Source organism: Myotis brandtii, unplaced genomic scaffold (assembly GCF_000412655.1).
Source record: "Myotis brandtii unplaced genomic scaffold, ASM41265v1 scaffold83, whole genome shotgun sequence".
Classification (NCBI taxonomy): Eukaryota; Metazoa; Chordata; class Mammalia; order Chiroptera; family Vespertilionidae; genus Myotis; species Myotis brandtii.
Genome location: NW_005371371.1, coordinates 3,590,633 through 3,614,657, shown reverse-complemented (window position 1 = coordinate 3,614,657; position 24,025 = coordinate 3,590,633). Strand labels below are relative to the sequence as shown.

The window sequence follows — 24,025 nt, the reverse complement described above, 5'->3', positions numbered from 1 at the left end:
CTGCTTGGTACAATGTTTGCTGCTTGCTCAAAAACTACTCGAGCCCAGCCGGCATGCCTCAGTGGTTGAGCATCCACCTTTGAACCAGGAGATCACGGTTCGATTCCTGGTCAAGGCATATGCCCGGGTTGCAGGCTTAATCCAAGTGTGAGGCATGCAGGAGGCAGCTGGTCAATGATTCTCTCTCATCATTGATGTTTCTTTCTAACTCCCTCTCCCTCTCCCTTCCTCTCTGAAATCAATAAAAGTATATTTTTTAAAAAAGTACTTGACTCTTTGCTAGGTTTCTCTCCTACAACACAACACCCTGCTTGCATAGGCATCCATTTAAGCCCACTGGTGTTGCCCACTCCTGTCCTTTATGGGACAGGGGGAAGGAGAATTTGGGCAAACATGAAGCTCTGGATACTGTGTTTGCTGTGAGTAATAAAGTTTTCTGTCTATGATCCAGGGATCTCTTGTCTTCTGCACCACCCATGAGAGAGTAGCAAGCTAACCTGTCAGAGCTTGTAAATAGAGTAAAATCCCAGAAATGTCACAGTTCTGGACACATATAAATAGCAGGTAACTTTATTGCCTGCTATTACCATAGTCATTGTGCTCAGCCCTTTATGTGTTTTATGTTAGCAATCCCTCACTACAAGCCTTTTTTACAGATTGGTTTTATGGAATGCTTTTATAACTTGCCCAAGGTGGCACAGCCGGACATCGAACTGTGTAGAATTTCTGACTCAAAAACGTATGCTTGTTGCAGCTATACTAGACCATCATGCTGCCTCTTTTTAATATATGTCCCCCACACCTACTTGAAAATATCTTCATTGATTAAAACACTTTAAAGCATCATCATGCAGAGATTAAAGGAAATAAAATTGATTTCACATTTCTGTAACATGTTCTTTAGCTATCTCTGCTTTTCCTCTAGGCCTGGCTCTAATGTGGCCATTTATGAGTCTGTTTTTACTCATGCGTTCCTAGATTCCAGTAGAGTTGGATGACAAAGCATAGTGATGGGCTGCAAAACAGTGAGACATTGTGATTACTGAAAGAAGGCCTTCAAATTCCTCTCTTCCTCCCTATCAAGGTTAAGATACCAAATTGTTTATATTTCTATATACTAACAATCAGCAACTGGAAACTGAAATTTAAAGATACATTTACAATGGCATAAAAACATGGAATACATCAGAATAAATGTGACAAATTACTTGTAAGATTTTAATGCCATAAAACCATAAAATATTGGTGATAGAAATGAATGAAGATCAACATAAATGGAGAAGTATACATGTGCTTAGGAATGACAAAATTTAACATTGTTAACATGTAAATTTTCCCCAAATTGATTTATCAAATGAATGCAAAGCTAATCAAAGTCCCAACAGGCATTTTTATAAAAACTGACAAATAGATTCTAAAATTTATGTAAGAATGCTAATCACAAATATTCAAAATAATTTTTATAAAGGAAAAGTTGGAGACTCACATTACCTGATTTTAAGCATTACTCTGAAGGTTCATTAATCAAAACAGTATAATATTGGTGTAAGAATAGACTATTATATCAATGAAATGCAATGGATTGTCCTAAAATAGACCCACACATGTATGGTCAATTGATTTCTAACAAAGATGTTCAGGTAATTGGTTGGGGAAAGATGTTCTTTTCAGAAATGATACTGGAACATTTGAACACCATATGGAAAAAAAAAAGAACCACAACTTATATATAGCACCATATACAAAAAGTCACTCACAATGAATAATAGACCTAAATGTAAAACATAAAAATGTAAAATTTTTGGAAGAAAACCTGGGAGAAAACCATCTTCATCTTGGGTTCAGAATAGAATTCTTAAATAAGATATAAGAATTACAGACCATAAGAGAAAAAAATTCTTTAAAACACACTATTGAAAATTGAAGACAGCCCAGCCAGTATGGCTCAGTGGTTGAGCTTCTACCTATAAACCAGGAGGTCACGGTTTGAATCCTGTTTAGGGCACATGCTTGGGTTGCAGGCTCGGTCTCCAGTGGGTGGCATGCAGGAGGCAGGCAATCACTGATTCTCTCTCATCATTGATGTTTCTATTTCTCTCTCTCTCATTTCCTCTCTGAAATCACTAACAAAATATTTTTTAAAAAATGAAGACAAGACACAGCCTGGGAGAAAATATTTGCCAAGTATGTATATGATAAGGGAATTGAATCCAAATATATAAACTCAAGAACTTGACAACAAAGAACCAGTGAAAAATAGTCAAAAGACTTGAACATGCACTTTACCAAAGAAGACATACTTATGTCAAATAAGCACATTGAAATGCAAAGTAAAACCACAGTGAAAAGCCACTAACACACTTACTAGAATGGATTTTTAAAAAGTATTGGTAATTGTATACCTGAAATCTATGTAATTTTATTATCCAATGTCATTTCAATAAATTCAATAAGAAAAAAAAATATTGGCAATGATGTGAAACAAATGAAACTCCAACATACTGCTGGGAAGTGCCAAATGGTACAGCCACTTTGGAAACGGTGTGGTTTTTCCTAGATATTTAACCAAGGTAAATGAAAGCATATGTCTGCACACACTCCTGTATATGGATGTGTATAGAAGCTCCACTCACAATTGACAAAAACTGGACACAACCCAAATCTTTGGTGAATGGTTAGCCAAAGTGTAGTACATCCTGCAATAGAATACTACTCAGCAATAAAAAACAAAGCTATTGCTATATGCAGCAACATGAGTCTCAAAAACATTGTTAGTTAAATGTAGTCATACACAAAAGTCTTACTCTGTCCGCTTTCATATGACATTTTGGAAAAGGCAACAGTAAGTATCAGTGGTTGCAAGGGCCAGGAGGCAAAGGAGGATAATCGACTCTGAAGGGTGATCACAAAGAGACACAGGGGAGTGATAGAAATTCTATGTATTGCTGATTATGTTGGTCACACCATTAAATGTATATATACAATTCAAAACATATTGATTGTAACTCTACAATGTGTGAGTTTTACTATATGTAAATATAACTCAAGAAATTTGAATTTTTAAAAAGCCAAAATAGGTGCACTGCGCTTCAATTAGAACCGCAGCTACTACTGTAGACTACATGAAATAATTAGGTTTACATATGTTGCACCTGATTAAATATATATGTATTTCTGCTTGTATGATAACATTTAGGAAAATATATTTTAAAATCTAAATATAAAAATGTTATAATGAAATTTCAACTTTTAGATGTGTTTACTTTCTATGAACATTACAGCATTTCTTTGGGCAATGCAGTCTATAGCATAACAAAACCATGAAGTGGCTTTCATTTTATTTTTTGGCTAGATTGAGCTGTATAGAAATAATAAAACATTATTTTGTTAATATTGCAATCTTATGCACATCACTTCTCTCTTAGTACCCTATTGTTATTTAGTTACAGACTCTATTGCCCACAATGCTATAACATATTTTAAATCCTATATGTACAGCATTTTAATTAATTGTATAGTTTTGCCTTTACTTGTTTATTATTCAGTTTCACATTGAAATATCTTTCCTAGTTTAGTCAGGTGTGTCAACCTTAGCTTTTAAATTGCTTATTGATTTATCTATTATAGTCATACATACATTTGTAAATATATTCTTCTCAAGTTGAACATATTTTTCTTTTCAATGTGAAATTGAATGAACTTCAGAGCTCGTAGAAAGGCTTACAGATTTCCCATTGTCTTTTTTTCCCTACAGTATTGAGAAACTGTTTCCGTCTTGAATAAAACAACTATCTATAATTGAGATGTCCTGTCGTGGTAATTTCTGATTTATATAGCCATGTTGGAAGAAGACTAATTCTAGTATTGATTATTTCCTGTAGCAGTCCCCTGGTGTGGCCAATTGCCAAGCAAGACAGTTTGTTGGAAAAAGACATTATGTTTAAAGATGCAACAAAAGGCCTATGCAAGAAACAGTCCCAGGACAGCTCTCCTGAAAGCTCCACTGTGAATGGCCCCACCAAGCCTGAGCAGGTAATTACACCCCATGTGCGTCTGCTAGTATTGTGTCCTGTTATGTCCCAAAACAAATACCCACTGATTTCCATTCAAAGAAACTTTAGTGAAAGCATAGGTTAGTATTTTAAAAGTTTTATTTATGAAATGTTATTGTGTTTTACTGTCCATTAACAAACATACTGCTATTGTGTTTTAGAAAGATTTGAATTTACTGTCTTTTTAAAAAATTAATTCTCACCAGAGGATATTTTTTTCCTTTTCATTGATTTTTTTTAGAGAGAATGGAAGGGAGGGAGAGAGACAGAGACATGGATGGGAAAGAGACACATCGATTGGTTGCCTCCCACACACACTTTGGGGCTGGGGATTGAGCCTGAAATCGAGGTACGTGCCCTTGACTGGAATCAAACACGTGACCCTTTAGTCCTTGGGCCAACGCTCTAACCACTGAGAAAAACCAGCTAGGACTTGAATTTACAGTTTGGACTTATTTATCAGGATTGTAAGCTCAGCCAATATATTAATTCCTGAATATTCCTAGTTCTTTGATTGGTCATTATTTTAATAATTGTTTCCTTCAAATAGCCAAATATTTTCCACAAGAAGAAAGACAAACCAATCAGAATCATTTATTCTTAAAAGTAACTGTGATGTTGTATTGTGTATGTATCTATGTGCATATGTGCATATTCCAGTGCCCAAGTTATGTGAGATCATTTTGATATGTCTATAGCAGTAGGCAAATTGAACATTAGGAAAATTTAAGGCCAAGTTGTTTCTTAACTTTCTTAAGGGTCTTATGAGCTTCCTGTAACTTTAGGTACATATAACTAAGTGAAAACATTTACTTTTAAAAGGCTACATATATTCTGATTCCACTACTTGACATTCTAGAAAACACAAAACTATGGAGACAGTAAAATGGTCAGTGGTTGCCAGCAGTTGTGTGAAGGAGGAATGACTAGGAGGAGCACAGAGGGTTTTTAGGGCAGAGAAACTACTGCCTATGATACTATAGTTGTGGCTACATGTCATTACTCATTTTTGAAAACCCACAGAATGTACAACATCCAGAGTGAATCCTGATGTAAGCTATGGATATTGGGTGATTATGATGTGTCATTTGCTTCATCTATAGTAACAAATGTACCACTCAGTGGGGATGTTGATAACTGGGCAGACTATGTGTGTCAGGCCAGAGGTATATGGGAAATCTCTATACTTTCCTCTCAATTTTGCGGTGGATCTAAAACTGCCCTAAAAAACTAAGGTCTTTTAAAAAAAATGAGAAGACATTCACACCGTAATGTCACATATAATCCTTTTATACTTAATAAGTAGAATGACCTTTCTTTTTTAATATAAGCTCTTTGTAATTGTATTCTAGACATGAAAAGTGGTTGTAACCATATTCTGTTTATTTGGTACTAAAGAGGGAATAGCTTATTCAGGTTTTAGGTTTGTATATTATCTATTTAATATTCACCCATGTCTTCCACTGTGGGCATTACGTTGTCATATGTTCTTGCCATGAGGTGCATCAGTGATTCTTTCCAGAGGAAGAACAGAGGAAGAATCCTGCCTGGATCATACATTTATATCCCATAGGAGGGCTTTAGAAAAGACTTGTTAAAGCAGTAACATTCTGATTAACACTTTAAAGAGAAATACATAATGTAGAAAAAAATTTTTGAATTGAAACAAAGGCCACAGCGTCTCTCCTTCCAGGATTTTGAAAAATGTAGGTCATGTCAAATGGTAACTGTATAAAGGAATAGTCAAGGCTTGATTTAAATTTTTAAAATATATATTTTTATTGACTTCAGAGAGGAAGGAAATGGAGAGAGATAGAAACATTAATGATCAGACAGAATCATTGATAGGCTGCCTCCTAGGTGCCCAGCACTGGGAATTGAGCCTGCAACCCGGGCATGTGCCCTGACTGGGAATTGAACTGTGACCTCCTGGTTCATAGGTCTTCACTCAACCACTGAGCCATGCAGGCTGGGCTGATTTAAACTTTTTATGGTTCTGATAATCACCATCATTAACAATTGCGATTATAATATCTGTGAGAATGTAGAATTTTTCTAAAGTTGCTTTAAAATTTGTAAGATATTTTTCCTTCTTTTCTAATTTTGTTTTGTTATCCCCTCCTTTCTCATGCCCTGTCCTCTTCTATTCCATTTTTAGTTTCCTACTATAATATCTGTGAGAATGTAGAATTTTTCTAAAGTTGCCTTAAAATTTGTAAGACATTTTTCCTTCTTTCCAATTTTGTTTTGTGATCCCCTCCTCCCTCTTGCCCCGTCCTCTTCTATTCTATTTTTAGTTTCCTACCTTCCTACAGTCTTTTCTCTCATCTTTCCTTTGAGAATAGTTGAGGTTTAAAATTAGGTCAAATTTTTATTCCATTTAGTGAAGGCATGTTATCCTGGGAGAAAAGAGAGAGGATGATGGAGTCATACAGAGTTGTTCTGGTTTAGGGCTGCTGCTGGAACTCTCAACTATAGAAATTCTTTAACCTCACTAAGCCCCGTCTGTGAAATGGATACATAACACTGACCTTATATGGCTGTTAGAAAGGTGACAAAAGATTAAGGCTGTAAGGTGACAGCATTTTGCCAAGAGTAAAATAAAAACTCAGCAAGATGTATTCATTATTTTATTATTATTTGTATAGACTGTCTATTAGGTTTGGCTAGAGTGGTTGAGTCCTCTGTTCACTAATTCATCTGCTCTTGATTTATGTAAATCAAGTCAACATATCAACCAGGTTTTATTTTCAGTGTAATTATAGGTTTTTTTAGAATATAATAATACAAAATAATACTGTATATTTGTTAACATTTCAAAGCTGAAAAATGCTTTCACTTGCATTATTTTAACCTTCAAAATACCACTGTGAGCAAGTTATTACACACTTTTAATACTTATGCTCAAATTTCAAACTGAATTTAAAGTGACCAAACTTAAACGCAAGAAGCAGAAGCAAATGACCTAGAATCACCTGTTTCTTTTACTCTGCGGCCAGGGCTCTTCTGAGGACAGCACAGCTCTGGCTCCTCTTCTCTCTGTTACGCTGCTCACTTCTGTGAGTAGGAGAGAGAGTTTGTATTCCGTGGCTGCATGGGCAGGATAGGGGTTTCAAAGATTGGAGGGAATTCTCTTTCTAGAGTCCACAGATACACCAACATCCACAGACACAAAAATATAAATCCTTAGCCAAACAAGGCACAGTGAGTGTAAGGACCTAACACATTTCACTACGAAACATCTAACAGAATAACAAAGGCAAGGAAAAGGCCATTTACAGGTAAACGATGTGCATACATCGTAATGGGCTTCAGCCTTGGGAGATTCAGTACAAAGTGTGTTATCAGATTAATGCCCTTTTCCCTGTTATGACCATCCTAGTCACTTAGGTTTTTTTCTTTTTTGTTATCATTATTTTCTTTTTTCTCCTCATTCATGCACACTTGGTTCTTTCCTCCTAATCTGCCTTCCCAACAATCTTGATGCCCTTATCCCATTTGTCAAACCATCTCTTCTGTCCATGGGCCTTCTAGTTCCTGTGTATGTTCTACTAACTTCCTGCAGAGCAAAATTACCAGCCACCGAACAGCACAGCAAAGTCGACAGCGCTCAGAGCAGTGTTGACAAGTGGAGACAGGGAATCAGGGAATTAAAATATTTTCCAATTTACATTTCCTTTGGATCTCAAAACATTTCTGAAAGTGTACCCTGAATTTTGTCCACTTGGTTCATTTCAAACGGGCCAGATCCGGCCCGCGGGCCGTAGTTTGCCCATGGCTGGGTTAGTTTCTTTGTCTTCAGAAGAACCAAGATGGTGAATTCTAGAGAGGATGTTATTTTTTTTACATATTTATTCCATCTATTTTTTGACTATGGTAATACTTATTTGGCAGACATTGGTAGTGTACACTATTGAGTTTACAATATAACATAAAAATATTCACAGACATGTTTTTCTTCTTCTTTCTACTTGTTATCAGCTGCCACAACACTTATGAACTCTTTATAAAAAATGTATCTTTTTGACAACCTTGCTTAAGATTGATTATCAAAGCTTCCTTCCTAATCATTTTGGTATCTTGGTATGATAAATTGAAGGAATTCTTCCCTTGATCTAATGTAACACTGTATTTGTCACAGTTCGTTACTATAAACAGACAAGGGAGTCTTCACATTTTTATTGTCCGCCTAGTATATTCTCTAACCCATGCAACAGCTGTGCCACTGAAGATGAAAAACCCTCAAGAATACCAGGGAGATGTCTGCAATAGCTCCTCTAGGCTTGTCAGAACAAATGGGGAGCTTCTGTTGGTGCTAGTCATGCTGTTCCTGAATATGCATGCAGAGATTTGCATTGAGCTCATTAAAGCTGTGGTTATCAGAGGAGTATTATCTCAGTGTAAATTATTACTTCCTGAGATAAACAAACCTTGCTCTTGATTTTTCTTCTTTTTATTATTTCTTTGGGAGTTAAATATGAATGTTAACTTGTGTGAGACTTTTGTCTTATCATTGCATTGTTCAAAGTTGTTGCAGCCATATTTTTGGCTTATCTCTTGTTATGCATGGATATGTATATATTTGTGCATTAATTTTGTGTGTGTATGTATGCATGCACCGGGTGAAAGAGGTGAAGGGATTAAGAAGTATAGATTGGTAGTTACAAAATAGTCATGGGGATGTAAAGTACAGCATAGGAAATATAGTCAATAATATTGTAACAACTATGTATGGTGCCCATTGGATACTGGAAATATCAGGGGGGATACTTTGTAAAGTATATGATTGTCTAATCACTATGCTGTACACCTGAAACTAATACAAAATAATATTGAATGTAAAATGTGTTTAAATTTTTTTTTAGAAAGTTAAAAAAAAGATCTCACAGGACGATATACCCCTGGGATTTAAACATCATTCTCCCAGATGAATACAAACAATTGATGTCTTAGGCTTAGATGAACTTGAAGTTTTCAGTATTCCAGTACTCAATCAGTGTGTAAGATTTTGACCTGAATTAGCATGACCATTGAAGAAGCAGAAAGGAAAACTACCGAGGGGATAGGCAGAGGCAGTGATCACTGCTTGATTTTCATGCTTCTCTGAGAACTGTTAGTCTCGGCAGCACTTTGGGCCTGTGACTCTTCAAAGTGGAACTAAATATATGAAGTTAAAAAAAACATATTACACAATCCCCGAATTGATTTTGACAACCCAGAAAGTATTAGGAGAGCTGAGACATGATGACTTCTATTCAGCAACAAGTACCAGTTTTTATACTGTTCTTGAACTATGGAAGTCCATATTTCTGACACTATCAAAGACTCAAAGATGTGCTTCTAACCTCAAGTTAAATGTCTAATTTTAGTAAGACTGTATTATACTAGTATGTCCTTTGTAGGTTAATTCTGAAAGATATTTGAGACGTTTTATTATTTAAATCCTTCAAAAAACAGAAAATAAACTGAAGGTGTTGGCTGAGTGTGTGCATGTTATGGGAGAGGAGGAGGCTTGTTCCTGACATTCTGAGGTCTGGAATATTTTACAAATTAATTTTAAATAAATAAACATGTTCTTATTGGATTATCGTGTTTGCCACTTATACAAGTGTTTGTCTTTCCAATGCAAGAGAGCCTGCTGCCATGACTCCCTTCCAACTGGAAGATATAACAATCCACTCTTCTGAGTATGTGAAATTCTCAGTAAAGAATTTGGGTTTCTATTATTAATGCATTAGGATTAACAGTCTTGGATAACCATGATCTGAATTTAAGAACTCATGGGAAAGATTGCATTTTTGAAAATAACCACTCACGTCAGAGAAAGAGCCCTAAATTTAGCTTTTAAAAATGTGTAATATTTTTCACTCTATAAACATTTAGCTGAACAGTAATATTTAGGGATCAACTTATTTAGTGATGGTACATCCAATAGTTAAATGTATAATACAAATATAAAATGTAAATACAAATATGAATGCTAATTATAAAAATAAACTTACTGTTATTACAAATTAACTATGGCATTCTGCCTGTGTGGCTCAATTGGTTGTGCATCATCCCATGAACCAAGAGGTCACCAGATCGATTTCCAGTGGGAGCACATGTCCTGGTTTCAAGCTCAATCCTCAGTATGGGGCGTGCAGGAGGCAGCTGATCAATGTTTCTCTCTCTCTCAAATTACTAAAAACATATTTTAAAAATATTAGCTATGGGCACCAAAATATTAGCTATGAACTCATAGGAATATTAATAAGATTATTCTTGTTCTTTTGTTCCTCAGTGTTTCACATGAGAAGAACAAAGTTGTCACATTATATCTAATATTTGCCTTGCAGAACATATCCTGTGTATATAAAGTTAAAAATTGGCCAGTTTTAACTTATAAAGGCCAGATTTTAATCTATTTAAATAATACAAATTTATCTTTTTAATTTTTAATCTTGTCTAATTTTTAAACTGTTATTCTATATTACATTGAATAGGAAAGCATTTTTTCTTGACAGAATTATCTTAATCTCGAAGCTACTTTAATATTAAAAGTATTGTAAAGCAGAATAAAAATCACAAGCCAAAATTCTAGAGTTTACTTTAAAAATCTGGCCTTCTCATAGATGTATGCAGAAACTAAATTCCAGGCAGATCGCTTCCATGCCAACAACAGTAATTTGAGAGAGAAGTTTTGCTTTAGCTTTGGAAACACTGCAAATACGTGAGCTTTTTTCAGCTGCTTGCCTCACAAAGGACTTAGCACAGTTTAGAGCTGTCTAAATTGTAAGTAGGGACTAGGAAGGATCAACCTGCTGAAATGATTTTGATAGACATAATGTCTTTGAAGGATGTAAGCTTCCATGCCAACAACAGTAATTTGAGAGAGAAGTTTTGCTTTAGCTTTGGAAACACTGCAAATACGTGAGCTTTTTTCAGCTGCTTGCCTCACAAAGGACTTAGCACAGTTTAGAGCTGTCTAAATTGTAAGTAGGGACTAAGAAGGATCAACCTGCTAAAATGATTTTGATAGACTTAATGTCTTTGAAGGATGTAAGCTGACATTTGGGGTGTGTGTGTGTGTGTGTGTGTGTATGTGAATGCACTCGTGGGTACGCAACAGAAATTCTCATCTGAATGTATTTTTCTATGACTGTTGAATTTTTTTGTTTCTTATAAGTGAGCCATTTCATCTCTTAATAACAGTTTCAAACTCATGTGGTTTTTAAACTTTTGACATGTAATTGAAATAGAACATCCAACTGTGAAGAAAGTTGATTGCAAAGCAATTAGAATTGATCTTTCTTATTTTTTCTCCCAGGTCAAGCTAATGCCTCCTGCTCCAAATGATGACCTAGCAACACTCAGTGAGCTCAACGATGGCAGCCTGCTTTATGAAATTCAAAAGCGCTTTGGGAACAATCAGATATACGTAAGTGCCTTTGAAATTGCCTTTTGCACTGCATTTGTCTTGCAGCATATTTTTACTCTTCGGTGCTGCAAATATTACAGGTAATGGATTTATTGTTGCTTCTGGTCATGTGATGGCTGACAGTGGATTTCTCCAGAGCTCAGGGTGATTCTTCTGATGCAATTCTAAGGCAAGTTCAGCAAATTCCAAATTTCAGAGTTGTTAACTGAAAGTTAATATCCTGAGGGTAGACAACTTTCTTGTAATGCTTGCTGTGGAAGATCTTGCTTGAACCATCAGATCTGCTAATCACTTTTGAAAAGGTTGTTTGTTTCATTTATTTAATGTAGCCTTCTACATCTGGAAAAGGGAAACTAAAGACGAGAAGTTAATTATACAAGGAAAACGGCCTCCCTATTTGCATGAAATGATAAGCTATTGTTCCTCTAAATTATCAGGAAATATCTTTGTAAAGTAAATAATGTATACAGGGATATTTGATGATAGGATATAAATATATGGCTCAGATGACAAACAGCATGGAGAATTTATTTGCTGTGGTTCTTCCTTGCTTTATATGTGTGAATTCTACCAATACTAGTAATAATTTAGACACCATGTGATCTCATATCTTAATCTCTTTCTCTCTCTCCTTGATTTTGTTATATTCAACTCAGAGCAATTCAATCAGAATATCTGTAGTGAAATCTGATTACACACACGTCTGCTATCTCTTTTTGACAACATCTTTTTTTTCTAGTCTGCTGAGAAATTGATTAAGTAATTTTCATGGAAATATGAAGTCTGTGATTCCTTTATAAGTCATCAATTGTCAGGTGCTGATTAGCTTATGAAAATTCAATGCAGCATTTTAATGCTTGGATAAATTGCCTGCCACTGTAAATACACTTAGAATTAAATACCTCTTTTAAAATTAATGGAATTGAGTCATTGGCATAAAGTGGAGAAAACCGATTATGTTGGTCTGTTATTACCCTGTTACTTGTGTAATATTTTTATTCCATTTTATTCTCCTTCCCTATCATTGTGTTGATTCTTGTTTTTAGCTTCTTAGTAATATCAGATGACCACTGCTCAAATTCTTTCTTTTTTTTTTCTTTTCTATAAACCTTTAGGAATGCATTGAAACCTCAATGGCTGAGTTTCTTTTAAGAAATGTCTTTATTGCCCTTGCTGTTTTGGCTTAGTGGATAGAGTGTCAGCCTGTAGACCAGCGGTTCTCAACCTGTGGGTCGCGACCCCTTTGGGGGTTGAATGACCTTTTCACAGGGGTCACCTAAGACCATCGGAAAACACATATATAATTACATATTGTTTTTGTGATTAATCACTATGCTTTAATTATGTTCAATTTGTAACAATGAAATTGGGGGTCACCACAACATGAGGAACTATATTAAAGGGTTGCGGCATTAGGAAGGTTGAGAACCACTGCTGTAGACTGAAGGGTCCTGGGTTTGATTCCAGTCAAGGGCACATGCCCGGGTTGAGGGCTCGATCCCCAATGTGGGGAGTGCAGGAGGCAGCCAATCAATGATTCTCTGTCATCATTGATGTTTCTATCTCTCCCTCTCCCTTCTTTTCTGAAATCAATAAAAATATATTTTTTAAAAAGAGGCTTGACCAAGCATGTTCTAATCTTAAATAACAAATACTTCCTACCTGTTTATCTGAGTCATGGCTCTAATTCCTCCACACAGTGGACCATCTTCATAGATACTCTCTGCTCTCTGGAAAATCAGAAGTAATGTCCCCTGATTTGCTAAAGTTCACATAAAATATAAATTTGCCACTGTGTGAGGCATGGGTTTCCTATTTTCTGTACTTGAAATATTGAAGAGCTAAATTGTCTAGGAACAATTTTGTGATGAGCGTTCTTTGTTATGGTTTGAATTCACCCTCATGGATAGACAAGCAATTTAAACATTATTGATTGAATGGTAATAAGTGATTCTCAAAGTGTATCCTATGCACCATTGGATACATGGACCTTTATTAGCAATCTTCAATGAGAGTAAGCATTTAAAAGCTCATAGCAATTTGATGGTTTAATTTCCTTCTGTTGAATCTAATAAGAATCAAGGTTTTTATTTTGTATGTCTTTGTCTTTTTCAATTTTATTTGTTCAGGAATTCATCTTTATTATGTTTTACAAAAGTATTGGTCCATGATGAATTGGAAATAAAAACAAGTGTTTCTTTCCCACAAATATAAAGGCACTAGTTTAATAGATGTCTCAAAATTCAAATATTCAAATTCCAGAGTCTGATCTTGACACACCCTCCTAACATGTCCCTTCTCTAGCTTCTCGCAGCACAATTAATGGCATCCCCTTTCTTCCAGCTTTCAGGCCAAAGTGCTGGTAAGAGTATTAATGTGTTTTTCTTCCATATCCCATATCTGATTTTACTGCAAATATCATCAGCACTTCCTTCAAAATACGCACAGAACATGACTTCCACTTCTGCCACTGGCCCATCAGAGCCAAGATAAAATATTTCATCTGAATTAATTGCTTGACAAGGATTTTCATCCTTTTTTTGGCTATAGTCTGATTTGTTATATAAGATGATCTTTCAAAATAACCTGTAAATTGCTCTTTTAACTAAGTGTACAGCATTTCATTTAGCTATCAAATTGGGAAGTTTCCATACAGTCTCTAGCAGTAGGACGTTCCCACATCATCAAACAGAAAATGAATTGCAGAGGATGAGACATCTGCTTGCTGGGAAATGCATAGAGTAAAGGCATTGCCTTTCCCAAACAATTATTGTCAACAGTCACAGAGAGAATAGAAGATGCAATCACATCTCTTCATGGATGGCTGATAAGTATGCAAGTGATACTCTCTTCACAAACACACTAGTGGAACTTGAGACTCATAAAGAAAAGAAACCCTACAAAACAAAAATAAATTCTGTAACATCTCATTAGCCAAGTCTAGAGCCTGGCTCATGTCTGCCACTTAATAACTTACTGTTCCCTTCAAGGTGGCCTACTTGGAGGCAGCAGGTCTTCTTTTTTAAGAGCATCTCCAGAGGTGGGAGTTTACCAGCTGCTGTCAGAAGTTGAAGTCTCCCTCACTTCCAGGTTATTTGAAATTATGTGGATGGACACATCTTTTCCAAGCTATCCTAGTTATTTAAAGTCTCACTACAGTATGCTATGCTGTGCAGTGTCTGCCATATAGTTGCATGTGATTCCATTCAGCCTAAAAAATGCGTTTGAGCACTTGACATGTGTAAGTTATTAAAAAAAAGTAATGTATTAGAAAAACGAGGTAAGGGAAATCTTTACATTTCTATAATTTTAAGAATTATTTCTCTGCAGTAAATTTAAAATTTTCCATTTTATCAAAATGGCCTCTTCAGATTATGGTATAAACCTATATGAAGTCATTTTTATGACTACCATTAACATTCAGATCACATTTTCATAAATTATTTTTTATTCATCAAAAATATATTATCAAAGACAATCTCAATTTTCTTTAGTAATTAGACCAATATAAACAAGTTTTATCTTATAATAAGAAAATGCAATTTGGAGTTACTCTATTTTGATTTTATCTTAAAATTTTTTTATCTTCCTTAACTAACGGATTTCTCAATTATCCCTCAGTCTACTTTCTAGTTTCATTTTTATTCTATGGAATAAGACTAATTTTGAGATACTAAATGAATAAGGTCTCCTTTCATCTCAATTATTTCACTTTCATTTCTTTTCTTCTTTACTAGGCTATAAAATTCTCACCAATCCTTTTAAGTAAATTTTGTATTGAATTACAACATATGAAGGGAATAATGCACAATTTATTAGTGTATAGCTACATGAATTTTTATTTGTTGAATACACATGTATGATTAGCAGTTTCATAAAGAAATGGAAAATAAGAAGCCCCTTCCCCAAGTCACCCTGATCATCACAAAAGTTTCTGACATGTTGGGCTAGCAAATAGTTTTGTCTGTTTTCTTAATTTCACATAAAAGAAATCATCAAGTATTCAGTAGGTCCTTGGGTTACGTTGGAGATCCGTCCCTATGGCTCTATGTAATGTGATTTTCGCCGTAAGTCGGAACCCACCTACATAAGCACCTACATCACTCACATGGAGCACATACACAGCAGTAATGAAGTGAAACGGTAAAAAAAAAATTAAAAGAAAGATAACAATTCCTGACCATTACTTGTGGTAAATAAATAATAAAAAACATAAAACTCATATGTACATATGTGGAAATGACGGAACTTTTTTTTTTTTTTATAAATAAATGGGAGATGGCGACATAACCATGAAACGACGTACATTGAGTTTGACGTAACCCAAGGACTGTCTGTATTCTCTTTTGTGTTTTTCATCTTTTATTTATCATTTTGTTTCTTGTATTTATTTATACTGTTATTTGTAACACTACTTTTCCACTTTTATTCCTATATAATAAACTATTATGTGATTATATCCTAATTTATTAATTGACTCTACAGTTGAGGAACCTTTGAGTCATTTTCACTTTTTGGTTATTATCTATATACTAGGGGCTCAGTGCATGAATTCCCTGCACCTTGAAAGGAACTGTGAATTGCAAGGCTGCAGTGGGCACAGGGGCAGGTCTCAGCCCATCTTCCGCGCCCCTGCCCAGCCCCTCCTGCCGTGGCCACCGGTCCCCTGTCTGCCTGAAACCCCGCTCCTGCCGCTGCTGCTCCCACATGCTGACAGCGCTGGCCTCGCTCACACCTGCTGAGGGCACAGAGCGATTGGGGCCAGCGCCAGCAGGAAGTGCGAGCGGGGCTGGCGAAGCAATGGCTGCTGCCCGATCCCCTCTCAGGAGCAGGGGAGGTGGAGAATCCCTCAGGGGCAATCTGGGCCGGCAGCCGCTGCTTGCACCCACTGACAGCACCGAGTGATCGGGGCTGGCACCGGGCGCTGGCAGCGGGTGTGAGTGGCAGCTCCGCCGCAGGCAGTGGGTGCAAATGGGGCTGGCACCAGCAGCAGGTGCAAGCGCCGGGTGGGACTGCGGCATGCCGGAGCAAAGAATTTTGAGTAACCACCAGAGGCTTGCCCCGATGACAGTGACCAGCACCCTGCCTTGATCTGGCACCTCCGCTCACCTGCTCCAGCCATGGCCGACGTCCACCAAATTCCGTTCTCTGCTGCCTGCTGTGGACGCCCACCATGTTCCGTGCGTGCCCCCTGGTGGTCAGTGCACGTCATAGCGACCAGTTGTTTGGTTGTTCTGCCGTTCAGTCTATTTGCATATTAGGGTTATATATATGTAAAATCCTAAGTGACTGTTACAACTAGTCGACCAGTTGCTATGATGCACACTGACCACCAGGGGGCAGACGCTCAATGCAGGAGCTGCCCCCTGATGGTCAGTGTGCTCCCATAGCCAACCTCCCGTGGCCCCTCCCCTCGCCCCCTGGACACTCCCCCATTGGCCCTGATGGGGAACCCAGTCTGTCAACCTCCCGCGGCCCCTCCCCCCTGTTGGCCAGTCCGCCAAGATAGTATTCAATTGCCGGCCAGGCCGAGGGACCCCACGGTGCATGAATTTGTGCACTGGGCCTCTAGTAAATAATACTGTTATAAACTATCTTATGTCTTTTTGGAGGCACACATAGGTAAGTATTTCTGTGGGGCATTTACCTAGAACTGTCTCATTTTTGTATCCAGGAGAAAAAGGTCTCAATATTTTATCATTCAGCACGTTGTTTCTGGTAGCGATGCCATGTGTAGTTACTTTTATTTGATTAAGAAAGTTCTATTGAATTAATAGGTTTCATAGTTATTGTTTTTAAATCAAAAGTGGGCATTAAATGTCTTTAAAGTTTTTTTCCCAGCATTTAGTGAGACCATCATGTGACTTTTGTTCTTTACTTCTTAGTAATATGAGTTGATCTTCTAATGTGAAGCCTACATTACATTACTAGAATAAAGTTTATTTGGTTGAAATCTATTATCTCTTGAATGCATTATTGCAATTCAGTTTGTCAATATTTTGCTCAGAATTTTTGCATGTATTTTAATGAGAGAGAATAGCCTGTATTTTTTTTTCAATTTACTAGTTATGTTTTTAATATCAAGCTTATGCAGGCCTCTTAAAGTGAAATGTTTTTTCTTCTGTTATTTTCTTGAATTATTTATATAAGATTTGTTTATTTTTGTACTTCAATGTTGGGAAGAATTCACCAGAGAGAGAAGTCTAAGTTTTCTTTGTGGAAAGGTATTTTATGTATTTCTCTTACAGATGCTTGCTGATTTTATAGGTATCTATTATTAATTTCTGTCTTAATTTTACCATGATCAGAGAATATACTCTGTGTGACTCAAGTCTTTTAAATGTAATGAAACTAGTCTATGCAGTTCCTGGTAACATTATTCAATTGGTCAACTTGCTGATTATTTATTTCAAAAATTTGCTTATTCATGAGTTACTAAGAAAAAAAAAACCTGTTAAAATTCCTCACTATCATTGTGAATTCATGTTTTTCTTCTAACAGCTGTTGCTGCTTCAGATATTTTATCCTAGATTTCAATCTCATAGAAATTTAGACTTGCATATCTTCCTGATTGCTTTATTTTATCATTGTGAAATGTCCCTTTTTATCACTGGTACTGGTTCTTACCTTAAAGTATATTTTCTATTAATTGAGTGCTGCTAAACCACCTTTTTTGCTGTTATTGTTTGAATGGATATTTTGCTTCATACTTTAACTTTTAAATGTATTATCCTTTATATGTAAAGTGTTTTCTCTCTAGAGTAGCACACAGTATTTTAATCCAGTTTATAACCTTTTTTTTTTAATTGAGAGTAGTAGCTTTACATTTGATGCAAGTACTGATGTATTTGGGTTTAAATCTATAATTTATTATTTGGTATCTATTTGTTCCATCTGTTTTATGTGCCTTTATATCTCATTACTTGTCTTTTCAGTTAAAGGTATCTTCATTTCCTTTATCAACTTCTCAGTTATGCATTTTATTATTATTCTATAGCAACATAGAACTCATTACTACCCTGTTTACTTCCTCCATTATATTTTGCTATGTGTTTTAATTTTATATTTTTTTATCCAGTCTGGTTCTCATAAAAACACTTTAAGATTAGTTCTCAGAATCTAATTGTTTCACCTTTTTTTTTGTGTTCAGTGGAACAAACATATTGGCTTGATTTTATTTGAATTTCACTTGTCTATTTCTTTATTTATAAAGTTAAAACAATTGACAAAATGTTAAGAGCGTATTTTTTACTTATTCTTCATATTGTAGAGTGATTTTTAACTTTAAATGTGCTATTTATATGGGTCAAACACTATTTATATCTTTTTCCTTTAACAGACTTTCATTGGGGACATCCTCTTACTTGTTAACCCATTCAAGGAGCTTCCAATTTATTCCACCATGGTGAGTATAAAATTTAAAATACCATTTAACAGTGTAGAATAATACTCACCAGACAATCCTGTTTGTATCAAATGACCTATTAAGAAGAAAAATCATAACAATAGGTAAAGTCAAAATTTTCAGAAAGTTCTAAATTAAGTTGTTGCATAATGATTCTCTTCTTCATTTTTAATCTTTAACTAATCTGGTATTCAATTATTCATAATACTAATTTTTAATGTTTTTAACATTTTGAGTGATTTTTTCCATTTTATACGTTGGCAATTTAAGTCTTCTCTGACTTTTTGAAGTCAATTTTCTAGTAATTCATTATTTTTTAAAATATTTTCAAAGAAATCTCTTGACTTTAAATTTTTTTCAAATGTATATTTATAATATATATATTATTTAAAGTTAACTATTGATGTATTGTTCCTGGTGTATGTTATAGTGTCACATTTAATTGTAGAGCGAACAAGAATCTTATGGTGAGACAAAAATGAGTTTTAAGTAATTCAGTTATATAATTTAGATGCTTCCATGGATCTAAAAGTAAAATTCTAAGTCTCAGGGAAAATTTACATAAATTTTGTAATATGGCATTATCTGTCATATTATATTGTATTTTGTAATGGAATAAATCTGATATTTTGTGGTTTGTTTTTTGGGTCTCAACACTATGGCAGTTTTATAGCTTTAAATAATATGTGGTATTTGCAGTTCTTTCAGAAATACATGCTAGCAGATAAAAGAAGAGAAACATGAAGAGACATATTTCTTTATCAATATAGGAATGAATATAATGCATTGAGATTTTTGCCAGAACACTTCATTAAAATTTTAAATGGCAAATACAATTTATAAATTATGGGTATCATACTCTATATCCATCCATTTCCAGCTGATTCTGATATACTAGTAGGATGTAAGAGGAAAATAAATATATTTTGATAAAATATACACTGATATAAAGTTTACAGTAAAATTTTAACAGGTTATAATGAAACTTTACGGTTCTTGATGCTTTGAAGTTCATGTATATTAGAATCAAATAGTTTGTACTCCCCTTGTATACAAGTAATAACCCATGAAATTATAGATATTAGGTAGAAACAAGGATTTAATTTTTAGGTTGAATTAGTGGGCATCCTGTGTAGCAATATTAGTACCTTGTAATTTAAAATCAGCTACGCATGTACTGAACCATGCTTAAATTATCTCATTGTTCTATGGACGCACAATAGAAAGTTCCATTTGTGTGTGTTTATCTATTGATTATATTTATGTGTATGTTTATTCTTTCACATCATAAATTTAGTTTAGTTTTGTTTCTTAAAGTGTTGATTAGTTTAATAAAAGTAAAAAGAAAATGTTGAATATGATCACATCTATAAAGATTATACAAGCCAGGAGAATGACTTCTATGTTTCATGTTGAAAAATAAAAGACCAGATCTATACCATCTGTGTCTTACTTTTATTTTGTTACCAGTACTATTAACTGTGTTATATTAAGCCTTTGCATAATATTCATTTCTTATCTAGTAGGTCATTAATCATGGATGTAGAACACCCTTTGTGGCAAACTTCATTTTGAGACTGATGTGAACACATGACAGCAAACAGCCCTGCCCATTAGATGGCATGCTGCCCTAAGCAATGTTGATCTGATGCTAACAACCACTGGGGAGAAGTGGTGCTGAGGGGGCCAGTAGGCAGACAGTTCTAAATGAAGCGTAATCAACAGGGAAAGGTTAATTATTATGCTGCCTATTTATGCTGAAGACAAGTATCATCACTCATTTTAAGCACGTAAGAGGTAGGGGAGAAGGAGAAAATCGAAAAGTAGGCAGATCTTTCTGAATAGGCTTACAAAAAAAGCAGGCTTATAATCAGGGACAAGAATGCCTTATAAAACCAACAAATATTTCTTTAGTCTATTAAATATAACATGTTGTGTTAGATATTTACAGATGCTGAGTAAGAGTCTCTGTAATTAACTATATAGACATTCTAGAAGCAAAATACAAAATAAATAAATAACTAAAAATAATCACAGACTCCACTTATAGCTGAGGATGGAAAAATACCTGCATTGGAGATGTACACTATTCATTGACATGTTGAAAGGTTAGAATGGATGAAATCTTAGGTTCAGAAGGGCATTACATGGGAAAGAAATGAGACTGGGGCAAATCTTAAAGAATGATTAGGATTCTGATGAGAGGAAACAGTTATATTTTGGAGAACTGTTTCGAGCAAATGGAGTTGAAAAAATAAAGGCCATTTAGAGAAATGTACAGACCAATTTCATAAATTAAGAAGGTAAAAACGCTAAATAATTAAAAAATTTAGGCCTAGATTATAAAGCTAAATTAAAGACTTGGGGTTTTATTTTTCAGAAAATAAAGAACTATTAGGAAAATATTGTATTTTAAGTGTGTTTGTTTCCATCAGTTTAAGGAGAGGAGATATTTAGGCAAGAAGACTAGTTAGTAGATATTGAAATAATCTAATAATAAGTTTATCAGGGCCTAATATGGGAACTCTAGTAATGGGGAAAAAGCAGGCATTGAGTGAGTCTGCAAAGACAGTAAATAGTATTCAAAGAGTAATTTTATATGGAATGAATAGAAACAGAGAAGATCAATTGATACAGGTTTTGAATTTGTGAGTCTGGGAGAGTAAGGGTATTGCTAATGAAGAAAGTTGAAAAAGAAAGGAATTCATAAGAAAAACCAGGTTCAGGGAAACATATTCAGTTTATGGAGGTTAAATTGAAGTAGTGTTGAGACTCTATTTTGCAGGCAAGATTAGGAATAATTCCTATAGATATTTCATTTTGTGAGATTTCCAGTATTCATGCCATGTTTAAGATTAAGGTAGAAAAATAGTAGAAAATGAAGGAGGATCGGGAGGGGAGAGAGAGGGGCAGGCAACCATCTTTGGTGGCAACTAAAGAACTAGGTCAAATGCATTGGCAAAGTTAGTAATCAGAAAACCAATGAACATGTGAATGTCATGGGGACAAATGCTTGAGCAATGAATATTCATTCTTCTCCCACACATTGATTTTAGACCTTTCTTGGATATTTCTCATTATTATTTTTCCTATGGAGTCCACAAACCAAGGATGCATCACCTTGAAATCTCAACATGCAAAATGACGGCACCATTCAGGATAAAAGACCTGGGAATAATTTTTCAAGATTATATTTTGACTACGCAGTCTTTTGTCATCCTCTAAGTGCCAGTGAGATTAAGCTTTCCCGATATGTAATATGGCATCTTATATGGGATGCCAGGTTAGGACTTCACTTAATTTTAGATTCTGTTTGCTGCTGGTCTCCTGATATTCCCATTGCCAGACATGTTGGGTTTGGCGAGTAGCTACTGTGGCTGAGCAGGGTTTTGTAGCTATGGAGTAGCAGGGCTGGGAAAGAATGCCAGTAGCTGGCATTGGTTAGGGTTTGCTATTACATGGTAGGCCTGCTACATAGGGCTTTACATACATCATCACATTTTATCAAAAGGCAACCCAATCAGTGTAAGAATAATTCTTTCCACTTTGCAGATGAATAAACTGATACTTAAAGAGATTAAATGTACTTTCTAAAGTTTTCTCATGAGTGGCAGAGACAGAATTTACATCCAGGTCATGTGACCCCACTGCAAATGCATGCTAGACTACTCTGAGATCCTGACACTGGGGGCCTGTGAATGGCCCACACATAAGATATGGAACCGCATGATTGGCTTCAGAAATCAGGATGTGGCAGAATCTGCCATCTCCTGGCAGTTTATTCAGAGGCATCATGCACAGTGGAAAACAGGAGGGAAACTGATCCATAAAGAAAGGCCTTATTCATTGGAAATCACATTTTATCAAAAGGCAACCCAATCAGTGTAAGAATAATCCTTTCCACTTTGCAGATGAATAAACTGATACTTAAAGAGATTAAATGTACTTTCTAAAGTTTTCTCATGAGTGGCAGAGACAGAATTTACATCCAGGTCATGTGACCCCATTGCAAATGCATGCTAGACTACTCTGAGACAAGTGCTGAGCCCAGAGGCATATAGATTTAATGATATGTGGTCCTTTGAACAAAACATTTTTCCTAAGGGTGTCATTTATTTATAGGTATATAAATAACAAACAGAAAATCCAGTCAAGCAAGTAGAGTGACATAATCATGCTATAGTGTGAAGCTAGCATAATAGTCTATGCCAGTGATGGCGAACCTATGACACGCGTGTCAGAGGTGACACACGAACTCATTGATTTTTCTTTGTTAAATGGCATTTAACTATATAAAATAAATATAAAAAATATAAGTCTTTGTTTTACTATGGTTGCAAATATCAAAAAATTTTTCGTGTCAGAGGTGACACACGAACTCATTTTTTTTGGTTGATTTTTCTTTGTTAAATGGCATTTAAATATATAAAATAAATATAAAAAATATAAGTCTTTGTTTTACTATGGTTGCAAATATCAAAAAATTTCTATATGAGACACAGCACCAGAGTTAAGTTAGGGTTTTTCAAAATGCTGACACGCCAAGCTCAAAAGGTTCGCCATCACTAGTCTATGCCAACTCAAGCTATTGGCATGGGGGGCTTCCAATGGTTACCAGGATCCTGACACTGGGGACCTGTGAATGGCCCACACATAAGGTATGGAACGGCATGACAGGCTTCAGAAATCAGGATGTGGCAGAATCTGCCATCTCCTGGCAGTTTATTCAGAGGCATCATGCACAGTGGAAAACAGGAGGGAAACTGATCCATAAAGAAAGGCCTTATTCATTGGAAAGAGAGTCCAGCAAGGACTAGAGATAATCACAAATGAAGATGATATAATGTCATCTCATCCATAAGATAAAAAAGAGCACATAAAATTTCCACTGACCAGAATCCTCTTGTTCCCAAATGGTACAGATGGGGAGATAGTAAGGTGAAGTGGAGAGAGGCAGCCTGGGGGAAAGGCAGTGTCTTACCCTGCTGATATCTGCTTGACCGAATGAGAATGAGTGATAATATTGTTACTGATAATGATAGCTAATATAAAGTTAGATGGCTTGTTGCCACTCAGAACAACTAGAACTTATTTAAGTGAAAATCTTCCAGGTTTGATAGAAATAACTAAATAAAAAGGGGTGATATA

At 35.4% G+C, this 24,025-nt stretch overlaps 1 protein-coding gene across 1 annotated transcript in view; it reads left to right on the top strand.

Moving 5' to 3' along the window:
- MYO16 (myosin XVI) overlaps window positions 1–24,025 on the top strand; it is a 449,416-nt gene that overhangs the window by 122,491 nt on the left and 302,900 nt on the right. The window contains exons 10-12 of the mRNA XM_005884469.2: window positions 3,882–4,032; window positions 11,362–11,472; window positions 18,812–18,877. Coding sequence (XP_005884531.1) covers window positions 3,882–4,032; window positions 11,362–11,472; window positions 18,812–18,877 — 328 coding nt within the window. The remainder of the gene's footprint in view (window positions 1–3,881; window positions 4,033–11,361; window positions 11,473–18,811; window positions 18,878–24,025) is intronic.